This window comes from Aplysia californica, unplaced genomic scaffold, assembly GCF_000002075.1.
Source record: "Aplysia californica isolate F4 #8 unplaced genomic scaffold, AplCal3.0 scaffold00797, whole genome shotgun sequence".
In the NCBI taxonomy this organism is placed as follows: Eukaryota; Metazoa; Mollusca; class Gastropoda; order Aplysiida; family Aplysiidae; genus Aplysia; species Aplysia californica.
The window spans coordinates 194,873-214,999 of record NW_004798067.1 but is presented as its reverse complement, the minus strand read 5'-3'; the positions used below and the strand labels follow the sequence as shown (position 1 = coordinate 214,999).

Below are 20,127 nucleotides of genomic sequence, written 5' to 3'. Positions count from 1 at the left end.
GAATGGGGCGGAGCTATAAGGAGGGGGAATTGTAGGGTGAAAGATAAAGAAAAATACGACAGAGCCATTTAGAAAGCCGAGGGTGTGGTGGCGGAGCGGTCAGTGCGCTCGTCTCCGAAGCGGAAAGTCCGAGTTGGAGCCTCGGTTCAGACACGTATTTTTTTCTCCCCCTCCTGCCCACCCAGTAGTAATGGGTACCTGACTTCGAGTTGGAGAAGTAAAGGCGGCGTGGAAAGGAACTGGCCACCCTACAGACAGTAAAAGTTGGACAACGACTCTGCGATCTGGGGGAGATAGTGTGTGTTATTATGGTGGTGTGTGTGTGTGTGTGTGTGTGTGTGCATGCGTGTATGCGCGTGTGCCTGCATACTCGCATGAATGTGTGTGTTTGTGTTGGTGTGTGTTAGAAATTAGACCTATACAACTGTGAGTCTTGAACGACTTATAATCTCTGTCATTTGCAGTGATCACAGAGGAAGAAGAGAAAGAGTAGCTTTAAAAAACTTCATAAAACTCCAACCATACTCCCCTCAGCAAAAACAATCAAACATACAAAAAAATAAGTCATCTTGAGAAAAATAAAAAAGACTGAAGTCCAATAATACACTTGTAACATAGATGGATAATATATATATTGCTCCTTGTTCTCCGAATGAACTAAAAACACAAGTAAATGTATCAACATAATATGTGAAAATAAATGGCAACAGAACTTTCCTGCTGGACAATGCTTGAAGATCAGCAAAGGTTCAATGTCAACATATCTGACGTAACAAGGATTCGAGGTAACTGAGATCCGAGGTAATTAGGATTAGAGGTAACTAGAAAAAAACAAAAACCTTAAAGGTATAGCTTCTCAAAATACCACTACTACCAAGTACTTAGCCTACAAAACATATGTCTAAGAGGGAAAAAGTCATGTTATACTGATTTTTTTACCAACCTTAAGCGCAATAAGGAAGAAAAAGTTATTTTATACTGATTTTTTTTACTAACCTTAAGAGCAATAAGAATGAAATAGTTATATTTTACTGATTTTTTACTAACCCTAAGAAGAATAAGGAAGAAAAAGTTATTTTATACTGATTTTTTTACTAACCTTAAGAGCAATAAGGAGGAAAAAGTTATTTTAAGCTGATTTTTTAAACTAACATTAAGAGCAAAAAAAGTCTACAGCATGTAAGACAAAGAAAATATTAGAGCTGAACAAGAATGATACCAGGTATATCAAAGCTGATGGACTAATGTGAAATTTTCAAGTGATAATGATAAAAAACAGTCCCTCTGAGTCTGTCATGTGACTTGTGAAAAGAAATTCAGTCGTAGGCCTGCTGTCTCAGCACTATTGAAGTGTTTACTTTGCACTATAACAACTTTTGAGGCCGTTAAGGTGAAAAGAAAAAGCGCCCACCATTTTATCCGCCAAGTCCCAAAACAAACATCCTCAGCTCCTCGGTAAAGTAGCAACTGACAAAACGTTGAAATCACCGAGCCAACACAAGATTTGTAGATTTATGATGGAGGTAGGTCTAGCTTGATGCCAGTTTGTTACTTGTGGCTCCCCCCTGAAGGCACAACTGGTAGAGAGGCAGCAGTTGTTGTATTCCTTTGCTCATTTGAAGCACATTTTGAGTTAGACAACCCGTCACATGCTGGGAGATTTAGACAACTACTCCCAAAGTCAGTTTCCCCGTTTTCACTACTTTTGTGCAATATGTTTTTTGTAGAAATAGTTAAAAACGAGCAGTTTTCTTTGCTTCTAGCATCTAATTTGACAGGAACCACACCTACTTCAGCTCTGTTGCTTGTTTCTAAGAGTGAAAGGTTGTTCATATCTCCACCACTCCTCGTTTGGGAAGGTTGGAAAGACTGCAGTTTCCGCGGTCTGTGATGGACTAGAATGGTGCCGCACCTTGGATTGCTTTCAATCATTTCATTCTCCATACATGCAGTATACTCCTGCTCATAAACTTTGGCAACAAAATTGTTCAGATCACCTGTGCTCGGTCTACCCTTCAAATCTGCACCTTCTTCTCCGTCTGTATTAAGACTATCAAAGCTGTTTTTGGAAACATTAACACTCAACTCTTCAGACTTGCCTAACCTGAAGGGGAACAGACTTTCCTCCTCTTCACTCGTCTTGATCACGTTCTCTATGATTCTCAGCCTCTCCTTTATCTTTGGCTTCTGGCCACTGAGGTTCTCTCGAGTCGTCAGTCTCGCCACCGATGGGTGAAGGAGCTGCTTCTGCCTCTGTAAGTTCAGCCTGCGGTTATAGAAAACATCTCCCTTACAGTTCTGGAGCTCTCCAGGAAACTCCACTTGGCTGTGACCGGCGGGTTTCAAAGAGGCCAGAATGTTTGTTGAGTAAGACTTGGGACAGTTTCTTCTCTCAGCCACACTCAAGTTCGGCAGGCTCTCGGAGACGCTGTTTTGCTGACTCCCGAGGGGACGCTTTTTAAGGGCGAATTCCGACCTAAGGGAAGAGGCGCTGCGAGTACCCTCGGTCCACGGTCGTTCCTGGACGTTACCTCCCCTCGATTTCTTACTAGATGACAGGACAGACTCCTTCTCATCTGCGGTGTCCATCCCATCGTCAATGTCTGTGGCTCCCCCCTCACCCTCTCTCTCCGCAATGACCGACGCTTCGTCATCAAGGTCGTTGTAATTGATCTCGCTGGAGGCCTGACACAAGAGATTCTCTTTGTACTCGTTGTCTTCACTAGCCCACGAGTGTTCGTTCACTATGTCCTTCAGATGGGAAATGTGCTCATCGAGACTTTCATCAACATTTCTAATCTGCTGAGAGAGAGACTGAACTAGAGCCAGAACTTTACCCTCCTCCTCGTTTTTCTTGGCAGCCATTTTGCGGTTCTGATGTACGTTCACAAACTTCTGAGACACAGCAAAACTCTTAACCTCTTCCGTCTCACTCTCTTTTTGCTTCCCTTTTCCTGTCCTGTCTGTGAACTTCCCTTTAAGAAAGGAATTCCTTCTCAGTCTATTGTATGCTCTTACCTTTTTAGGCTTCCTGCCACTTTCCTCAGCTCTCCTCTCATCCAGACGTCTGAGATATGCCGTTGGCGGGTTGCGCAATGGATGTACCACTCCGAGGTTGTTCAATAAAGACATTTTTTTCAGAGTCCTCAGATATGCATTCATGTTTTTCATAAATACAGGATATTTCACAACATCTCTGCGCACCACGCGCTTGATTCTCTCCAGCTCATCGTAACAAACTTTGCCTGACATCAAAACATAGAAGTCAATGTTGTCCATATTGCGTAGAATAGTGACTGCCCCTGGAAAAGAATTTAAGACAATAATATGAGTAAACTCCTGAAAGAGAAAAGAATTCAACCCACTACTTCATTCGCAATCAATCCAAAAATCTGTCATTCCAGTAAAAAGCTGTTACTCCATTTTTTTTTCTCTTCATTTTGTAAAGCAAGGAGTAACGGCGGTATTTCTTTTTCTTGTGACTAGAAAAGGCGAATATACAGTCAAACCTACTTTAATGGCCACCTCTACAAATGTCAACTTCCCATTTCCCCATTTGCATTTTTTTTTTTACATTGTAATGACCCTGAGTAAAACATTTACCTGTCTAAGACAGCTACTTTTCTAAGTAAAAATGTGTGGCTGCTTAGATATATCCCTTCATTCATTGCAATCCTATTCAAAAGAAAGATGAGCCAGTTGAAAAACTATGATGTGCACGCGGTCCAGACAAGGGAGATGGGAACCTTTTAGGAATTTGTACAGTAGTCTCCGCCTACGATCCCACAATGGAGACTACTGTCCATGGATTTCTGTAAAAAGCCTCAAGATGTCTGTACAAGGCAGTAAGCGTATAAAATTGATCTACGTTATTAGAATTACTCTCATCACACAAGTATAAACTGATAAAATACAACAAAAAAATTCATATATAGCCATTTAAGGACGAAAGTAATAGTTTTCCCCACCCTCATATTCTTTCTTCCTCACTCCCTCTCATAACACGTATGCTTTCTTCTCCACTCACCCTCATATTCTTTCTTCTCCACTCACCCTCATATTCTTTCTTCTCCACTCACCCTCATATTCTTTCTTCTCCACTCACCCTCATATTCTTTCTTCTCCACTCACCCTCATATTCTTTCTTCTCCACTCGCCCTCATATTCTTTCTTCTCCACTCACCCTCATATTCTTTCTTCCTCACTCCCTCTCATAACACGTATGCTTTCTTCTCCACTCACCCTCATATTCTTTCTTCTCCACTCACCCTCACCCTCTTATTCTTTCTTGTTCACTCACCCTCAAAATAACATTGATCATTGCCAAAGCCTCCCAGGTCATTGGGATCAGCGAGACCACGTTTGATGCGCATCACCTGCTTCCAGCGGAACTCTCGGTTGGAGATATACCGTCCAAGATAGTCAAACAGCTGCTTGAAAGTCATCTCCGTCGCTTTACAGGCTGTGTCTGAGATGAAGGAACGTAAATGGGATATAACAATAAATAATAACAATAATAATAATAATGATAATAATAATAATGATAATAATAACACTAATAATAATAATAATTAAAATAATAATAATAATGATGATAATGATAATACAGTGATAAGAACAATAAGAATGATGATGATGATGATGATGATGATGATGATGATGATGAAAATAATAATAATAATAATAATAATAATAATAATAATAATAATAATAATAATAACAACAATAATAATAATAAAAGGCCTAATAATAATGATAATAATAATAATAAAATCATTTGTATAGCACCCTCTCCCTGGTGTCTCTTAGGATTTCACAATAAAATAGAGTGAGAAAATTTGACAGCTTCCTAAAAGACATGTTTCATGCATACCAGACCACTCAATATACGACAATCCTTTCAAATACATACATAGTTCATGGAGTCTGAATTTCATCCGTAGCACAGGAGGGTTATTTCTATTTCTCTTCTGTATTCAAGCTAAGACAGTAGAGGAAGATGAAAGAAAAAATATCCCCAGCAATACTGTCTCACTGTGCAGGCATCTGCTGTGTAACGTGTAAGCTTTTTGTCCTTGTGTGCAAAGAAAAAATGATTCAGATTCCTACGAAGGGAAGTTCGTTTCATCGAGTATCTCCTTCTCTCTTCTGAGATGATATGTGAGGCATGCTGACAAAATGAGTTTCTTCTCACAATCCTTGAATGGAAAAACTGGCCAACATTTGACTCGAGGGTCAAAATGATAGATTTTCTATTGATGATGCCATATTCTTTAAGAATAACATGACTTTTATAATTTCATACTTGTGAATTGTAAAAACTTCACCTTTGAGCGGGGTGTATCTCTTTCCACAGGTCTTGAATCCTAGAAGTAACTAATTTTGTCAGCATGCTTCCCATATATCTCACTTTTCCTGGGTTGGCCCACTTCCTAAAGGATCAAAATTGTGTCGGTGGTGGAATAAGGCAATACAATTAACAATCAACCAATCCCACTGTTCACTGAACAGCTCAATCTGCATACATCTTTAACAAGTTTCCTCCAAATAAAGTACCAAAGAGCAGAAAAAAAAGAAGAAATGTAAGCAGACGTGCACCACCTTTGTACACAAAATACTGTGTCAGCCAAAAGGCATCGACAATCCTGCAGGAAATTAAGTAGTTACAGAAACGAGGAAGCATGTCAAAAGTACACACCTAGATGGAGAAGTCTAAATAATGTGTCAAACACTACCAGAAATACTTTTGTGATGGCATCGGTGGCCTAGTGGTTAGATTAACAGACTCTTAATGGTGAAGTTGCGGGTTCGGGGGTTCGAGCTGCGGGCCCGACATTGTGTCCTAAAGGAAAGGCACTTTATATGGATTTTCCGTTCTTCACCCAGGTGGGAATGGGTACCCGGCCAAAGACAGCGAAAGGTCTTGTCAGTATGTAAGTGTTTTAGCACCTATAAATAGCTGCTTGCACTGTATGCTTCCCAGGAAGTTGAGGTTGTTTCAGAATGCTCTCAGGTCTGCTGGGGTAATAGTGAAGCCCAGAGAGCTAGCTGTTGAGCCAGGATTTGTGTTATTAATACAAATGCTATCTATTATTATTATCATTATTGAATAAACAATTACTATAAGCAAGTGCTGCACTCCAGAGCAGCTTCACTCTCCCCCGTAGTGCTGTATTGATGGCTGCAAGACCTTCCTCAGTGCACTGTCCCTCGAAAGCTCCAAGACTTCGAATGCCAAATCTTGCACGATCAGAGAACCAAGGTTGAAAACCATCATTTACCATGCGAAACTGTACACGGTTAAAGGAAAACCGCCAGACAATCGTTGCGTTTTGTGCTATCCCTTTTATACACACTGTTATGACAGAATCCTCATTTAAAAATGAGCTGAATCCCGAATCAGTTATTCAAATGATTATAATAGTCTATTGTAGGAGTACCCCCCCCCCCCCCCCCCCCAATAATACTCGCACCAGTCTTTTCTAAGAATTCCCTTTTCCTTTAGGTACACTGTAAAAAAATATTCACTTTTTATCTAAGGTACAGCGAAAATATTTAGATCTTTTACTTTTTCTCTTTTACACAATGAAATGTTATCAATTGCTTTTGTTTTGAGTGCAAAATTAGTGCCTTTATGTAGGACCACACAACTATTCTTATATCAACAACAACAAAGAAACAAACAAAAAAACTCCTGTATCCATCTAGTTTCATAAACACCTGTACATGTAGAGGTATGAAGTTTCTCTAACCGCACTCTACCACAAACACTGGTATTGAGCAAACAAATCTTTAAAACTCTCCAGAAAAATCAAACCTGTTCAGAACCTGTTAATTTCAAAAGGATACAAAATGAGTCCCAATTTCATGATCCATGAGACATTTGATGCCACTTTCTCTCAAGTAATTATTTTCATCGGATCCGTTAATCCACAGGGAATACCTGCGCAGCTCGGGCTTGTTGGCGTTCACCACAGGTCCTGTCCAAACCATTTTCGCACTAAAAAAAATAAAAATGGGAGGCATAGTAGAGAAATCAGGCGCTCGTCAAAATAATGAAATCAAAGAAATTGCACTCTTTTTTGGCTGATAGGCAATTTTTTTTCTAATTTTCTTTTCTTTTGGCTCAACACTTTTTATATGTCCATTTTTAAAAACACATTTATGTGTGAATTTTACTGAAAAACCTTGATTAAAGGCATGAAACATGTAATTTTTCAGTCTTCAGAGACTTTAGCTATTGGAGTTACCATGGTTTTTGGCGGCCTTTTTCTCGCTTATTTCACCAGGCGACCTCACTTCCTTCAATCACAAATATCCTGAGTTCTATTCAAGATGAAAGGATATTTCTTTCATTGGCATCAATGCAAAAAATCACTTTGGTACAACATGGCACATGTCAGAAAAACCAAAATAACTCACACAATCCCCCCCCCCCCCCCCCAATAATTATAGCTGCTATTTTCACTTTATGATGTGTTTTGTAATATAATGGTCACAACATACTAAACCATAATTTGGGGATTTAAAAAATTATTCAGAAAATTATATCTGAAATTTTCAAAAGTCCAATTGTTAAAAATGGAATTCAAACTTGCAAATAGATCTAGTAATAAACATGACGAGACAAATTCAAAGAAAGACTTTAGAAAACTGTTAAAACTCTGTTTGAAAAAATTCATTGTTATGTCCAGTTCATAATTAAATCCTTAGAGGAAGTAACAATCGAGGGACTTCAGTATCTCTCTTACCTGCATGCCAGATTGTCACACCAGTGGATTTTAATAGACTCTGTTAACTGATTTTCCTCAATGTACTTCAGTAACATTGGAGTTGCTTCGTCTTTGGTGATTCGAGGTCCATAGGCATGCTCCAGAAAAAGTTCACCCTGTCCATACTGATCTCGCACTTTTTCTAAAATATACTCTGCTTCTCCTTGAAGGTCAAACCGGATTTGGTTACGGGTCTTACTAGCTAATTCAGCCAGCTGAAAAGAGCAAAGTAATAACAAAAACTTTCACCAAAAAGAAAGGCATACCGGTACGTACCAAACCCACCAAATTTAAACTGATCTTAAAGACGATGAAAAAAACCAAGCTGAATTAGCAAGATAGGGCAACGTCCTTTCACACTTGTAGATTATAAAGCATTTCAAGAGCAAAGTGTTGTCAATGAAACAAAGCTTTATCCAGAGTGGAGGATTATTAAAGAGGGCTTACCATAGGAACTTACTTAAAATTACTTGAACTCACGAAAACAATTTATAGCAAACAAATTATTAAAGTTCAGACTTAACTAAAAATAAAAAACAGTATTGAAAAGAGTTTACTCAAATTACCGTTTAAACAGTTCCAGCGATCAATATTCCCCCGACTTCAAATTCCTTTAGTCTCAAGTCCTCCCACCATCTTTTTAAGACCAGATAGAGAAAAAGCACACTGTTCCCAACATTTCTTGCTCTCTTCGTAGTTCTCAATATATTAACTGTATCCACCATTTTTTTCAAAGGATCTATGAAAACATATCAACATAAATTAATGAACTATAAAAAAACGTTGAAAGTCTTACCTTAGATGGATCTTGGACTTGAAATTGAGGTGTTTTGCCACTTTTGAGAAACTTTTCTTTCTCCTCTGCTAGATTCAAAGGCATTGATTTAGCAGGTGTTTGAAGAACAGTCTCTTCCACCTTGAAGGAGAGACTTTGGTATTTTCTTACTGGTGAAATTTTCTTTTTCTTCGTCATGGTGATTGAGTCTCTGTAAATAGGTGCCTGCAATGTATACAGATAAAAAACAAAGAATAATAAGTCTTTAATGCAGTAAGGAAAACTTCACCAGCCTACCTCGTTTTGCTGGATAAGCAGAACACCTGTTATTGACATTTACTTTGATAACGACAATATCTAGTATGCTATCATATACAAAAAAATATCAAACATTAAAAATCTTTTTAAAATATAATATACAACTTTTAAAGACTCAGATGGTGCTGGGACCGAAGGATAGCGAGTTTGTTTCTGTGTCAGAATGTCTAGTGTTATGATGAAAAGATAGCTCTTGTCTTCACTGCAGAGTTTGAAAACTATTTCCCCAAACCATCCAACGTCAAGTGATTGACAATGTTCTCATCTAGAGAAAATGTATTCTCATGTAGGCCTACCCAGCACTCACAGTATAAATTGGGCTTGTACTTGCAGCGCAGTTGGTGGTGACGGAAGCAAATCTTTCTAATTTCTTATACTTTATTCTTAAAGGGCAACAGTAGAATTCATTTCTAGCTGTAGCTGGATGCCTAATCTCCTTACTCAAACCTGTAGAATTAAAATTCAATCTATCCCAACAAACAACAGAAAAATAGAAATGTGGCTGCACCTCATGAAAACAGCACCCCTAATATTTATCTCAAGCCAAATTTTCTGTCTCCAGTTAGTAAATTTATTTGATTTTAACACAATATATAGGTGTTCATTTAAATACAAAGAAACTTGCAGTTCGGGTGCTGTTCATCCATAGAGCACGGTTGTACAGTGCGGCCCCAAATTTTTAAATGTTCTATAGCGTAAAGCATCATCAGCAAGCAGAAAACAGAAGAAGCCAGGAACAAACACTAGCCAAATCTTTTTATCAATACAAGGTCCTCGTTGGCGCCTTAGCGGCCATTACTGTGTCTATAGGGGCGTAAAACATTACTGTGTCATTCCAACGTCCACCTGCTTTAACTAAACATAATAGGATCTTCAGCATTGATAATCTGACCTATAAATTGCTCTTTGGGCAAACCCAAGGGATGACGACACTCGTAGCAAGTTTGGCAGGACATTGATTGATATTAATAAGACAGCGCATCTTAAATGTGCTCCTGCACCCGTATAGTGACGAAACAACCTACGTGTAGTAGAGGGTCTAAAAATAAACACAATCTTAAACTGTACACTATATGCCCATAATATGTGAGCCTTGGAGCAATCCAGCGGAGTGCTCAAGTGAATGGTGATTGGTTCATTGTCTTGCCACTATTCCTAAATTTAGGTTTTGTTCTGCTGACTCTGTGTCTGTGAACTATTGAGCGAGGTGATATATGTGGCATATATATTGTTTGGTCACCATGTGTTGAGTGTTAAGTTGTGCCTTTGAATGGTGTTTTAGTGGAGTGGTGAAAAAGTTACTACTTGAGTATTCAGTTCCAATGTTGGGTGAATGAAATTGATTCTTAGCTAACAAATATAATATGTGTAGTTCCAGAGATCAAAGCGACAAATAAAAAGAAAGGAAGTAAAAAAGCATTAGGTCCACAGTAACAGATATAAAAATAATACACTATCCCATTTACTGTGCCCTTGAGTATCTTCAACCAGCAGTAGTTTAATTGTGCACGTCCACTTTTTAGCCCCATGAGCCGCCACCGATTCAGTCATATGTTGAATTATATCTTTCAATCTGTTACACTTAATCGACAGCTTCAAATCATTCTATATATATAATTATTTGTTGTTGTATATATATTATGATGTGCCAAAGAATGACATAACCTCACATACCCTTCCTCACACTCACAAGTCCTACATAAACCCAAACAGTTTAATCCTAATGATACAAACATCTGTACATTACATAATGTAGGCCAACCAGTATACTATATGGAAGAAAATTGCCAAACAGACTTAATTACCGCTCCTATTTGATCAATTCCATTAAAACATATTTATATATATCATTCATCATATCTATTTTTTAAATTACTGGCATCTGTTGTACAATGGTTAGGCACCTTAAACTAAACTTGCTGTTGCAAGCAAAATGTATTTTTTTTAAAAGTTCGATTACTGCATAGCATTGGGAATTTATTTCAGCTAAATTAACTTAAGTATTTCCATTTTTCTGCCGGGACAGATGAGCCCATGAGCTTGTGTTTCTCATGACAGGCATGTTTAAAGTAGCTCACCTTCAAAATTGTCTAATAAATTATTCAGTTTTGATGGAGGTCTAAACATATGATCCATCATCTATCTGTATCAAGATAAAATCATAATTTACCATGACCAAGAATTCTATATATTGGCCTCAGGCTTTTCGAAATCTTGCCAACACATAGAAAGTACCTTTAAAAAATTACTAGAAGTCTATAGAATTTGATTCCAAGCCATTTTCTGAAAAATCCATCCCAATGCAACTTAAACCAAAGACTTGATTACTCCAGCTTTGGCTACGCCGACATCTTCGTTTCAGCACTTCCGAATAGCTGAGCTGCCATTTTTAAATAACGTTGCTAAGGACAAAAAACAATGAGTTGAAAGAACGTAACAATCTATTAAAACTGGCTGAATTCTATACTGTTGCAATAGTTCTGCTGTACAATATACACTTTGGATTTTTAAATTTTCATAATATTTTTAAAATATAAATATTATTTTCAGTGATAATAATAATAATAGACCTATATTTTAGATGTAAATAGTTATTTTTCTTAATTTGAGATCCACGTTTTACAAAAAGTTACCGGGTTGTTAACAAACGGTACTTTTTTCGTAGAGAGTAGAGAGCTAGGTGCAGATGTTGGTGTTTTGGCTGGTCTAGTCTGTTTACTTGGTCTAACTGTAACTATTCAATTGTGGTCATATTTTGGGGACGCTGCTCTAGTAAAATGTATCTAATGGTATTCATATTCCTCCTCGAGGTATTCTTTGCTCTTGTCCCGAAATATGTTGGTGAAATATCTGCAATGGTAAGATTCAGATATTTGTTGTTGACACCTCTCTGAGCTCTCCTTGTGCCTTGTTGTGCCTGAGCCTGAGTCTGTCTTTGACTTTGTCTGCCTTTCTCAGCCTTTCTGTTTCTTCTTTCTTCAACGTCAACATGCCTGTTTCTGAGTGATGTCGAAAACAGCAGCGCTATTTTGAACACTGATAATGTTACTTGAGATACTTGAGCCTGGGGCGGCATGCGAGTAATTAATTGAGTTGAACACACTCAACACATCACTACTACGGACTGAGGGCTAAGCTAAGACATTTAAAGTTGAGAGTGTGAATGAGCTAGAGCTAGATCTAGATCTAGATCTATTTGTTACTAAGTCAAAGTAACGAACTAGATCTATCTTTGTACTGGCATTATATTCGTACTGTAGACTTTAGAATTTGGCTCTATTCATTTTGTAAAAAAATATAAAGTATAAAGTAAGTGTGGCTGTGGTCCGACCTAGATCTAGATCTACTTGATTTTTATTGACTCGAAAACCGTTGAGCCCACTACAGGTAGGATAGGTCAGACACAGAAGACTCGAAATCACGCATCCGTCGAACTGTGCTAATTTAACGATGCCTTTTCAAATTTTTCAAAACATAAACAATTTGATAGGAAGCATTATATTGCAACAGTAATCAACAATGCGGGGACGAAAGAATGCAACCCTACCACGCCTCTCCATCCTCTGAGGATTTGTCTCAGTCTGTTTCCCTGCAGCCTGCCATAACAGTCTGCTTTTATTTTGAGTCTACTTTCCAAAGCAACAGTGCCAAGCTGTCTTGTAAATGCCCAACAGAGAGATTAGTCTCAGTACTTGCATTCTGCTCCTTCATCAATCATAGGCATAAAAAGTGATACAAACAAAAGACTGCTTGGCAACCAGCAATTTTAAGAGAAGTTGTGAGTACCATAAATTGTGTTTCCATTGATGTATTAATATTAGTATTAGACTTACTCACCATTTCCTTGTTTGTAGTGGGGTCTTTTACATATATATTATAAAAAGTACATGCGTCATGTAGATATGTTATGCTTATAAAAAGAAAACCTATCTTAATATGAAGGAGGTCTCAAGTAAATGCACTGCCGAAGAAAAATTCTGTCTTCCTGTTCTTTAAGATACTTGAATGCTTTTTCTTTCTAGATTGGCAAGACTCTGTTCAAAATCACAGATAATGAGATGAGTGTCCGCTCGGAAATTGCTGACCTGAAGGAAGAGCAGTCAGGGCTGAGCGTGACCGATGATTTTGCCAAGTATGCTCGGCTCCAGAGGCGGATAGATAAACTTTTGTCTCAGGTCAAAGAGAAAGGTGGGTCATAGGTTTGTGTGGAGAAAGGTGGGTCATAGGTTTGTGTGGAGAAAGGTTGGTCATAGGTTTGTGTGAAGGAGAAAGGTGGGTCATAGGTTTGTGTGGAGAAAGGTGAGTCATAGGTTTGTGGGAAGGAGAAAGGTGGGTCATAGGTTTGTGTCAAGTGTGTCATGCAGGGATACTTGCTTTTTGTCTTGATCTTTCTGTTAGCCAAGAAGGAGCTAGTTGTTGAAATTGTTGGATTTTAAAAAGTTTCGGTGTAGCAGCAAGTTTTGTATCAATGCGAGATTGCCTTGTATAAAATTTAATCTGTTGAGAACGGGTTTTCTCCCTCTTTTCTTGTTCCTTCTCACCCTGTTCCTCCTCCTGCTCTCCCTCTATATCTCTGGTTACCGGGTACCATTAATAAATTAAAAATCAGGGTCATAAACCGTTGATGATTCTCATATTTTTCAGCACCCCCTTTAAAAAAAAATTAATTTTTCATTTTTTGTAAGAATAACTTTTTTATATTTCCTTTAATTGCTATGGATTGAAAACAGATATGTAAAACTTAAATTATTTTTTAAAAAATTCCTTTCCAGGAGGTGAGAGAAAGAGTCGGGTGACCTACTTGCGAATGGTTGTCACTGTGGCCATCTACGTTGTTCATGTAAGTAGGCTACCGATGGTCAGCTCTGACTTCATTGTCAATTGCTTTATATGTCTTGTGTGGGTTTGTATATTCCTGGTGAAGGGGACGGCAACTCCCGTGCTGGACGAGTGCCTCACACATGCCACGGCCCGATGTCCGCCCAGATTTAGAAATGGTATTATTTTTTCTCCTTTGCCCAACCCCTGGGGCGGTGCTACTGACTGAAGTGTCTGTAGGCCATTCCCAAAGGGAATTAATAAGTTCTTTTGCACAGTAGAATTGTAAATGGGCGGATTCATCAATGTCATGCTCACAACTGTGCCTGAACTGCAGCAGGAAACTGCTACATTTTCTTTCCTAATCCTTACCTACTTCTTTTGTATGTTTATCACATTCTTGTGACCCGCTATTTCGGGGGGGGGGGGGGGGGCCTTGATAGTTGAAGCAGACTTTGTGCTGTTGAAATTACAGAGTAAACCCGATTTCCTGTAAGGACTTCTCTGTTGACATCCACCCCTTGGCGCTCATATGATCTTATGCAGTTGCGAGTGCCGTAAAACCTCTACTAACAAAGCCTACTCTCCTTTGCCTTTACTGTGTCTACATTAGAGACGGCATCGTTTCTTTTTCTTTGCCCGTACTATCTCTATCGTCTATCGTATCCGTCTTGTCAGCCGGGCATGTTGTCTTGCAAAAGAACCGTAAGACTGGGCCCCTGAACCTGCAATGTTGAACCGTCTTCATATTTAGTGGGTGTTCACCTAATGCAAGCAAACAAAAAAGAGGATTGAGTATTTCAGTTTCTTTAGTTGTGATGTGGAATTCCCTCCCACGGCATTCTGGAGAGGCGTCTACTTAAACCAGATTTAAATCTGGTCTAAAAACACAATTTTATTTAAATCTCATTGTTCTGACTAGTTTTAATATTTCTTCCAACAAAGAGAATGATCAGTAACCACAATGATTGTCTTTTTGTGTTTGTAAGATTATGGGTGTATCCATGATGTACATGTATATTGGAAAGAATTGTTGTATGTTGGATAGGTCAGTATGCATAAAACGATTTAATTTATCTGATTTTATTGTGAAGCACCTCCTAGAGCCTTCAAAAAGTGATCTTTATAATTATAATAATTATTATTATTATTATTATATATTCTTTCAATCCGTTGTTTCATCATAGTTCATGTATTATGAAGTTGACGTCTTTTGTTTTTAACCTACTCTTGATATTGTTTTCAACAAAATACTGATTTAGCTTAATAAGATTTGGTAGATTTATATGTTTTAAAAATAGTACTGCATTCATAAAGTAAGTTAAAGAAATTGAAATTGTTTATAATACCCACATAGCATAAGCCCTACATTTTTGTTCATCCAGTGAGCAGTGACTCTGTCAAGTGGATCAAACTTTTTGACTTTTCTCTCAGGCATTGATCATGCTGGGGTTGATGGTGTCACTGAGAAGCCAACCTCTCCTTACCTTTCCTCCGTCCTGGGTGTCTCCCCTCACAAAGCTGGTGGCGTTTCCCACTGGTATACCAGGTAATTATTCTATTTTGAGATCAAATTCTTTCAGAGTATTTTAGAGTGTGATAGTTATGAAACTGAGTTGGAATACAATTATTTCGCAAAAATGGAATCGAAATTGTTTGACAGATAGGCTACCACAAATATATTGACCCTGAAGAGCTCTCTATAGGTGATTTGACTTTTAGATTGAAGAAAAGAGATAGGGCTCCAGATTGAATGTCGGACTCAAAACTGAAGGCAGTAGGGGTGAATTGCCCTTGGCCTTTATCCCCATGTTTTATTTGTGAAAATAAAAATGGTACATTATTGCTTTTGTATTTTATGGTGACCTATTTATTCTTGTATGTCCTTAAGGGATGACAAAATGATAAGGGAAAAATGCTGTACTGGTGCTTTTTTGTGTACTGGTGCTTTTTCCAGTCTAAATCGTTTCTTTCCAAGTATTGAATCTGCAAGAGGTGGGATGGTCACCTCACAAAGGTGGTGTCTGGAATAATGTTCAGTGTCGCCTCTCTTTAACATCCTTCGATATAACGGCATCCTTGTTTAGCGACATGGTGCTCAGGTCCCGATTTTTTCCCAATACTTATATATATATATCATTGGTAACTTTTGGTTGCCTCTCTATAACGACAACTCTCTATACCGACATTTTTTTCTGGTCCGGACGATGTCGTTACAGAGAGTACATAACACCTCTGTTATAACCACTCCATAACTGGTGGTGTCAATATTTTGATGGAAATATTTGGCCGTTTCTCTTTCTTGTAGGTGCACTCGGGCTGGGGTGTTGGCTTCTGGTGTCCAACTCCGTCATCTACAGGGGGAAAATGTTGGCCGGGATTTGACCAGTCACACTGGAACTTGCGTTGTGTTGTAAGAAGTGCTTTGACTCATCCACCGGTGGAAACTCTGTTGAAGGGCAGTGTGTTGCTCAGTACACAAGTACACAAGGCTCTCCTCTTGGGACCGATGCAGCCCACGATGACGAAAATGATGATTCTCTAACCACGGGAGAGATTGTCAATTGGGATATAATGTATATATAATATGCGAAAACAGTTTTCCTTGTTGTTGACGCCTCAAGAAGCAATTGTGCACATCGTTTGGGTTAGGGTAACGACATGTTCTCTTGGTACTAGTACGGTTATAGCTAGCAGAAGAGATAAAGTTGCGGTACAATTATTTTGCAAAAATATGACAGATTATTTGATTTTGATAGGTAGGTCCACCATATCATATGTATTATAAATTTTGTATATCAACAAATCTCTAATAACACCAACTTCACAGGGCCAGAGAATTTCTTTGTGTTAAGCAGGTTTTGTGATAAGGGAAGTGTTGTAATGCATAGATTTATAAGAATAAAGAGGGGAACCCCTGTAGGATCCCTGCACCTAATCATCACCATAAAATAAAAATAACTTATTAGAATAAAGATGGGACATTATACCCCCACCATCCAGGTACCCTTATATATCAATGTAAAAAATTTCTGACAACTGGGACCTTTCTCCAGGCACACAAACATTTTTTGATTAGGTATTGCCATCACTGAGTTCTGGTCACCTTAGCTTGCAGACCTATGCACCTGATCTCTCCTTGCGCCAACTTGTAGATTTCCACTACCACACATGCTGAGGTGTGTCTTTGGTGCACAGAAGGGTAGACGTAGCTTCTGCACGTGGGTCCACAGGGTGAAAGTTGAATGTTCTTTGAAGCAAGTTGAAAAATGGCAGTGTCACGCTGCATTTAAAATTTTGTTGCGTTAAATATATTGTCTTTTTTTTCCCTTTTAATTTAACCAGTGTGTGTATCTTGCTCTGTTTGTTTGTTTGAAAGAAAAAGAGGGAGTACAGTCGGGCGCAGATTACACGAACACGGAAAACTGAAAGTCGCGGACAGCTCATGCAATTTTCCATTCCCTGACTGACATCTCTTTAGTTTTTTTTGCTATCGGTTAACCTGAATTATGAATGTGTGACATGTCGAACACACTTGTCATTCCTTGACTTGTTTGAGTTCTCCATGCCTGACTGTACTTGTATATGGGTGCATGTGAATGCAAGTGGTGGGAGAGGAAGAAAGATGTTATCATGGAACTGGTTTACTGCTGATTGTTTTCTGTTATGATGGTATAAAGGTGGTGATGTTCTTTGGTTGAACTCGCATGCCTCATGAAAAGGATCATCTAGAAAACTGATTTGATTATTTTTTCCCTTTTTCTTTAAAATTAGCTGGTGGGTTTTGTTTTGTTTGTTTGTTTGTTTTTTCAAGTAAAAGCCCCAAAGCTAAGTACATTGGCACCATTTTATCCATTTTGCAAGTCACTCGATGCCCTATGGATCCTAATGGCCCCAGTAATGTGTTAATTCTCATGACAGTCAGCGCCCAATAACCATCCCCCCTCCACCATTTGCTTCTTTGATACTTGCTTAAAAGAAGAAAACCAAACACAAGAGCTACACTCTCAGTACACGAGTTCATTGAGAACACACTGTCAGTCTGGTGGTGCTACTTCCCACATGTGGGTGGAACATTCAGAGTATAGCTTGATTTTGTTGTAAAAAAATTATTTTGACCCAGTGCTTCCTTCGAGAAAGTCATATCATGTGTATATATTAGTGGAAATACAGTATAACACGGATAGGTCGAACACAGAAGACTTGGAATCATGCATCCCTCGAACTGTTCCTGTGGTCCCATTTGTTGTTTTTTTCTTCTTTTTCTTTGTAAGATATCCCTCGAACAACTACGGATCCCTCAAATTACTGAGGCTGGTCCCGGAAAATTGGAGCTATCTGTGTTATACTGTATAGAGTTGAGAGCAAAATGTTCTTATATCCGTGTCATGTGTGAATGAAGACATTGTTTGCCTATATGTTTTATCATGTTCATGTTGAAACTGATTTCTTAATAAAACATGTGTAATAATAATACTCATACCATGAATATTTTTGTTTTCTTTAGATCAAAAAGAAAATGAATCAGAAGAAAATTGATGAAAGTTGCGGGATAGTATTAGCTTTTGTCTGTGTTGAAGTTGAAGCTTGCCCATGATTCAGATGAGTACCTCAAACTCAAAACTTGAGAGTTATAAAAAAAGAAGAAGTACACTGACACATTTATCACAGTTGTTCAGTTCAAGGTCAAGAGAAAAAAAGGCAAAAGGAACAGAGAAATAGCAAGTGTAAAATAAGAGGGCTCCACTAGCGGTGTTGTGCTGTTTGGTCACTTGCATCACCACATACTGTTGAGATGGGGCTTTCAAGCAAGCTCCTTTGCCTACACTACAATCCATATGACAAAAGTTGGCCTAGATTGTAACAACAGCTATTAAGATAAGATGAGATGAGACATGGTAAGGTATAGATAAGATGATACTTTATTGTCCCAAAGATACCGTGATGTGTAACCCAGCTCTGCGTGGTGAAGTTGGTGCATCGTAGATAAAGATAAGAAGAAATTGAACGTTTGTTCTGGCTGCTTAGTGCAACACTCTGCCACACGCCTTTTGGAATAGTGACGTCTGACGGTGTCTTACACTTATACTGAGCATTGGAGATAATCTATTCTTTACATTTATAATTAAACTACAGTATAACACAGATAGGTTGAACACAGAAGACTCGAAATCATGCATCCGTCGAACTGTGCCTGTTGTCCGTTTTTTTTCCCCCTTCTTTATCTTTGTAAGATATCCCGTGAACTACGGATCCCTCAAACTACTGAGACCAGTCCCAACGTATTCAAGCTATCCGTGTTATACTGTATTTGGAGAAATAACGCACAAAATTGATAGGGTAACTAACATTAAGATTTAATGTAGAGAAATAATATTTGGACTTTTTTCAGGAGACAAAAAATAAGTAAAAAAAAAAAAAGAGAATGGTGAAATCTACATTTGAGTAAATAAGCAGTCCCTTCTTGACACATGAGTAGTGAGTAAAACAAATGAAGAGACTTGATTATCCTTATATAGTCACGTAAATATATTGGTCTCGCACAGAATAAAAGATTTAATAAAAAAACAGCAGAAAAACATTTTTAAAAACTGTTCCTTACATTTTTTAAAAGACAGGGTCCTAAAGCAAACTTGCGCCACTTTTCCAATGAAAGTGCGGGCAACTGACTGGAAAGAAAGCAGTCAATCGTCAGTTAACAATTTCACTTGTGCCCACAGACATACCGTCGTCCGAGTACTACAACCCTGTATCACACAAAAACAAAATTTTACAGAAGACGGAAAAAAACTTAAGTTGGAATGTTGCACTGGCGATGTTTATTAAGCTACATTTTATATCTTAAAATTCGACACAAAATCCGCAACGTTACATTTAGTAGAAAAAAAAAAGAAGTTTTTTGACATAGTGTGGGTTACAGGGTTGTTGTACTCAGGCGACAATAGGCTGTTATTTACCCCAGAAATCTAGTACATTTCATACCGTTGTACGGTATAAGTTCCGGTTCCCATTTTTGTGTTGTCCCAACTGCTGATTTGAATATAATAATCTACAGCAGTAACAGAGTACCATGTGTTCACAGTGAAGAAAAAATAATAATGCTGTTTAAATAAATATACAGACATCAACACAGTGAGAAAAAAAAAATCTTCACAACGAAAAGTTATTTCAGTCAATTAATGTTATGATAAAACAAAGTTGATTCTCTGTGCAATGACTACAAGTACAAGTAGAAGTCTGAATCTCTTCAACATATGGACGGAAAGTGATAAAACCTCAGACAACGGAATATTATTATGATACTACATGATAAGAAATCGTAGACATAACATAGTTCACAAATTTTCAACACTGAAATAAATCAATGATTAGTTCATTTATACTTTTCAGTCTTAAGAATTTTGCATGCAGAAATTAAGCATGAACAAAAAATTGTTCTTCAAA

At 38.1% G+C, this 20,127-nt stretch overlaps 2 protein-coding genes across 2 annotated transcripts; one reads left to right on the top strand and one right to left on the bottom strand.

Annotated features, from left to right (window-relative positions):
• Window positions 1-339: 339 nt before the first annotated feature.
• LOC101855981 lies at window positions 340-11,242 on the bottom strand. Its single transcript, XM_005109626.3, has 7 exons — window positions 11,101-11,242; window positions 8,569-8,772; window positions 7,752-7,987; window positions 6,850-7,000; window positions 6,122-6,290; window positions 4,301-4,468; window positions 340-3,302 (listed from the first exon to the last, which is right to left on the bottom strand). The coding sequence occupies exons 2-7, from the start codon at window positions 8,743-8,745 to the stop codon at window positions 1,549-1,551; spliced, it is 2,655 nt and encodes an 884-aa protein (XP_005109683.1). The 5' UTR covers window positions 8,746-8,772; window positions 11,101-11,242; the 3' UTR covers window positions 340-1,548.
• A 273-nt stretch (window positions 11,243-11,515) lies between these two features.
• LOC101855755 (guided entry of tail-anchored proteins factor 1) lies at window positions 11,516-18,165 on the top strand. The gene is made up of 5 exons (XM_005109625.2): window positions 11,516-11,723; window positions 12,888-13,053; window positions 13,638-13,705; window positions 15,118-15,232; window positions 15,992-18,165. Exons 1-5 carry the CDS (start codon window positions 11,643-11,645, stop codon window positions 16,066-16,068), a joined length of 507 nt encoding a protein of 168 aa, XP_005109682.1. The 5' UTR covers window positions 11,516-11,642; the 3' UTR covers window positions 16,069-18,165.
• Window positions 18,166-20,127: the final 1,962 nt, after the last annotated feature.

What these genes read in the sequence shown, in the direction of transcription:
- LOC101855981 (XM_005109626.3), bottom strand. Translation starts at nt 8,745, where the DNA reads ATGACGAAGAAAAAGAAAATTTCACCAGTAAGAAAATACCAAAGTCTC. An exon ending in AAGTCCAAGATCCATCTAAG is followed by an intron (nt 7,988 to 8,568) that starts GTAAGACTTTCA and finishes TGCTCTTTTCAG; the next exon opens with CTGGCTGAATTAGCTAGTAA. An exon ending in ATGAAATTGGGACTCATTTT is followed by an intron (nt 6,291 to 6,849) that starts GTATCCTTTTGA and finishes AACCGTGTACAG; the next exon opens with TTTCGCATGGTAAATGATGG.
- LOC101855755 (XM_005109625.2), top strand. Translation starts at nt 11,643, where the DNA reads ATGTATCTAATGGTATTCATATTCCTCCTCGAGGTATTCTTTGCTCTT. An exon ending in TTGGTGAAATATCTGCAATG is followed by an intron (nt 11,724 to 12,887) that starts GTAAGATTCAGA and finishes TTTTCTTTCTAG; the next exon opens with ATTGGCAAGACTCTGTTCAA. An exon ending in GTTTCCCACTGGTATACCAG is followed by an intron (nt 15,233 to 15,991) that starts GTAATTATTCTA and finishes TCTTTCTTGTAG; the next exon opens with GTGCACTCGGGCTGGGGTGT.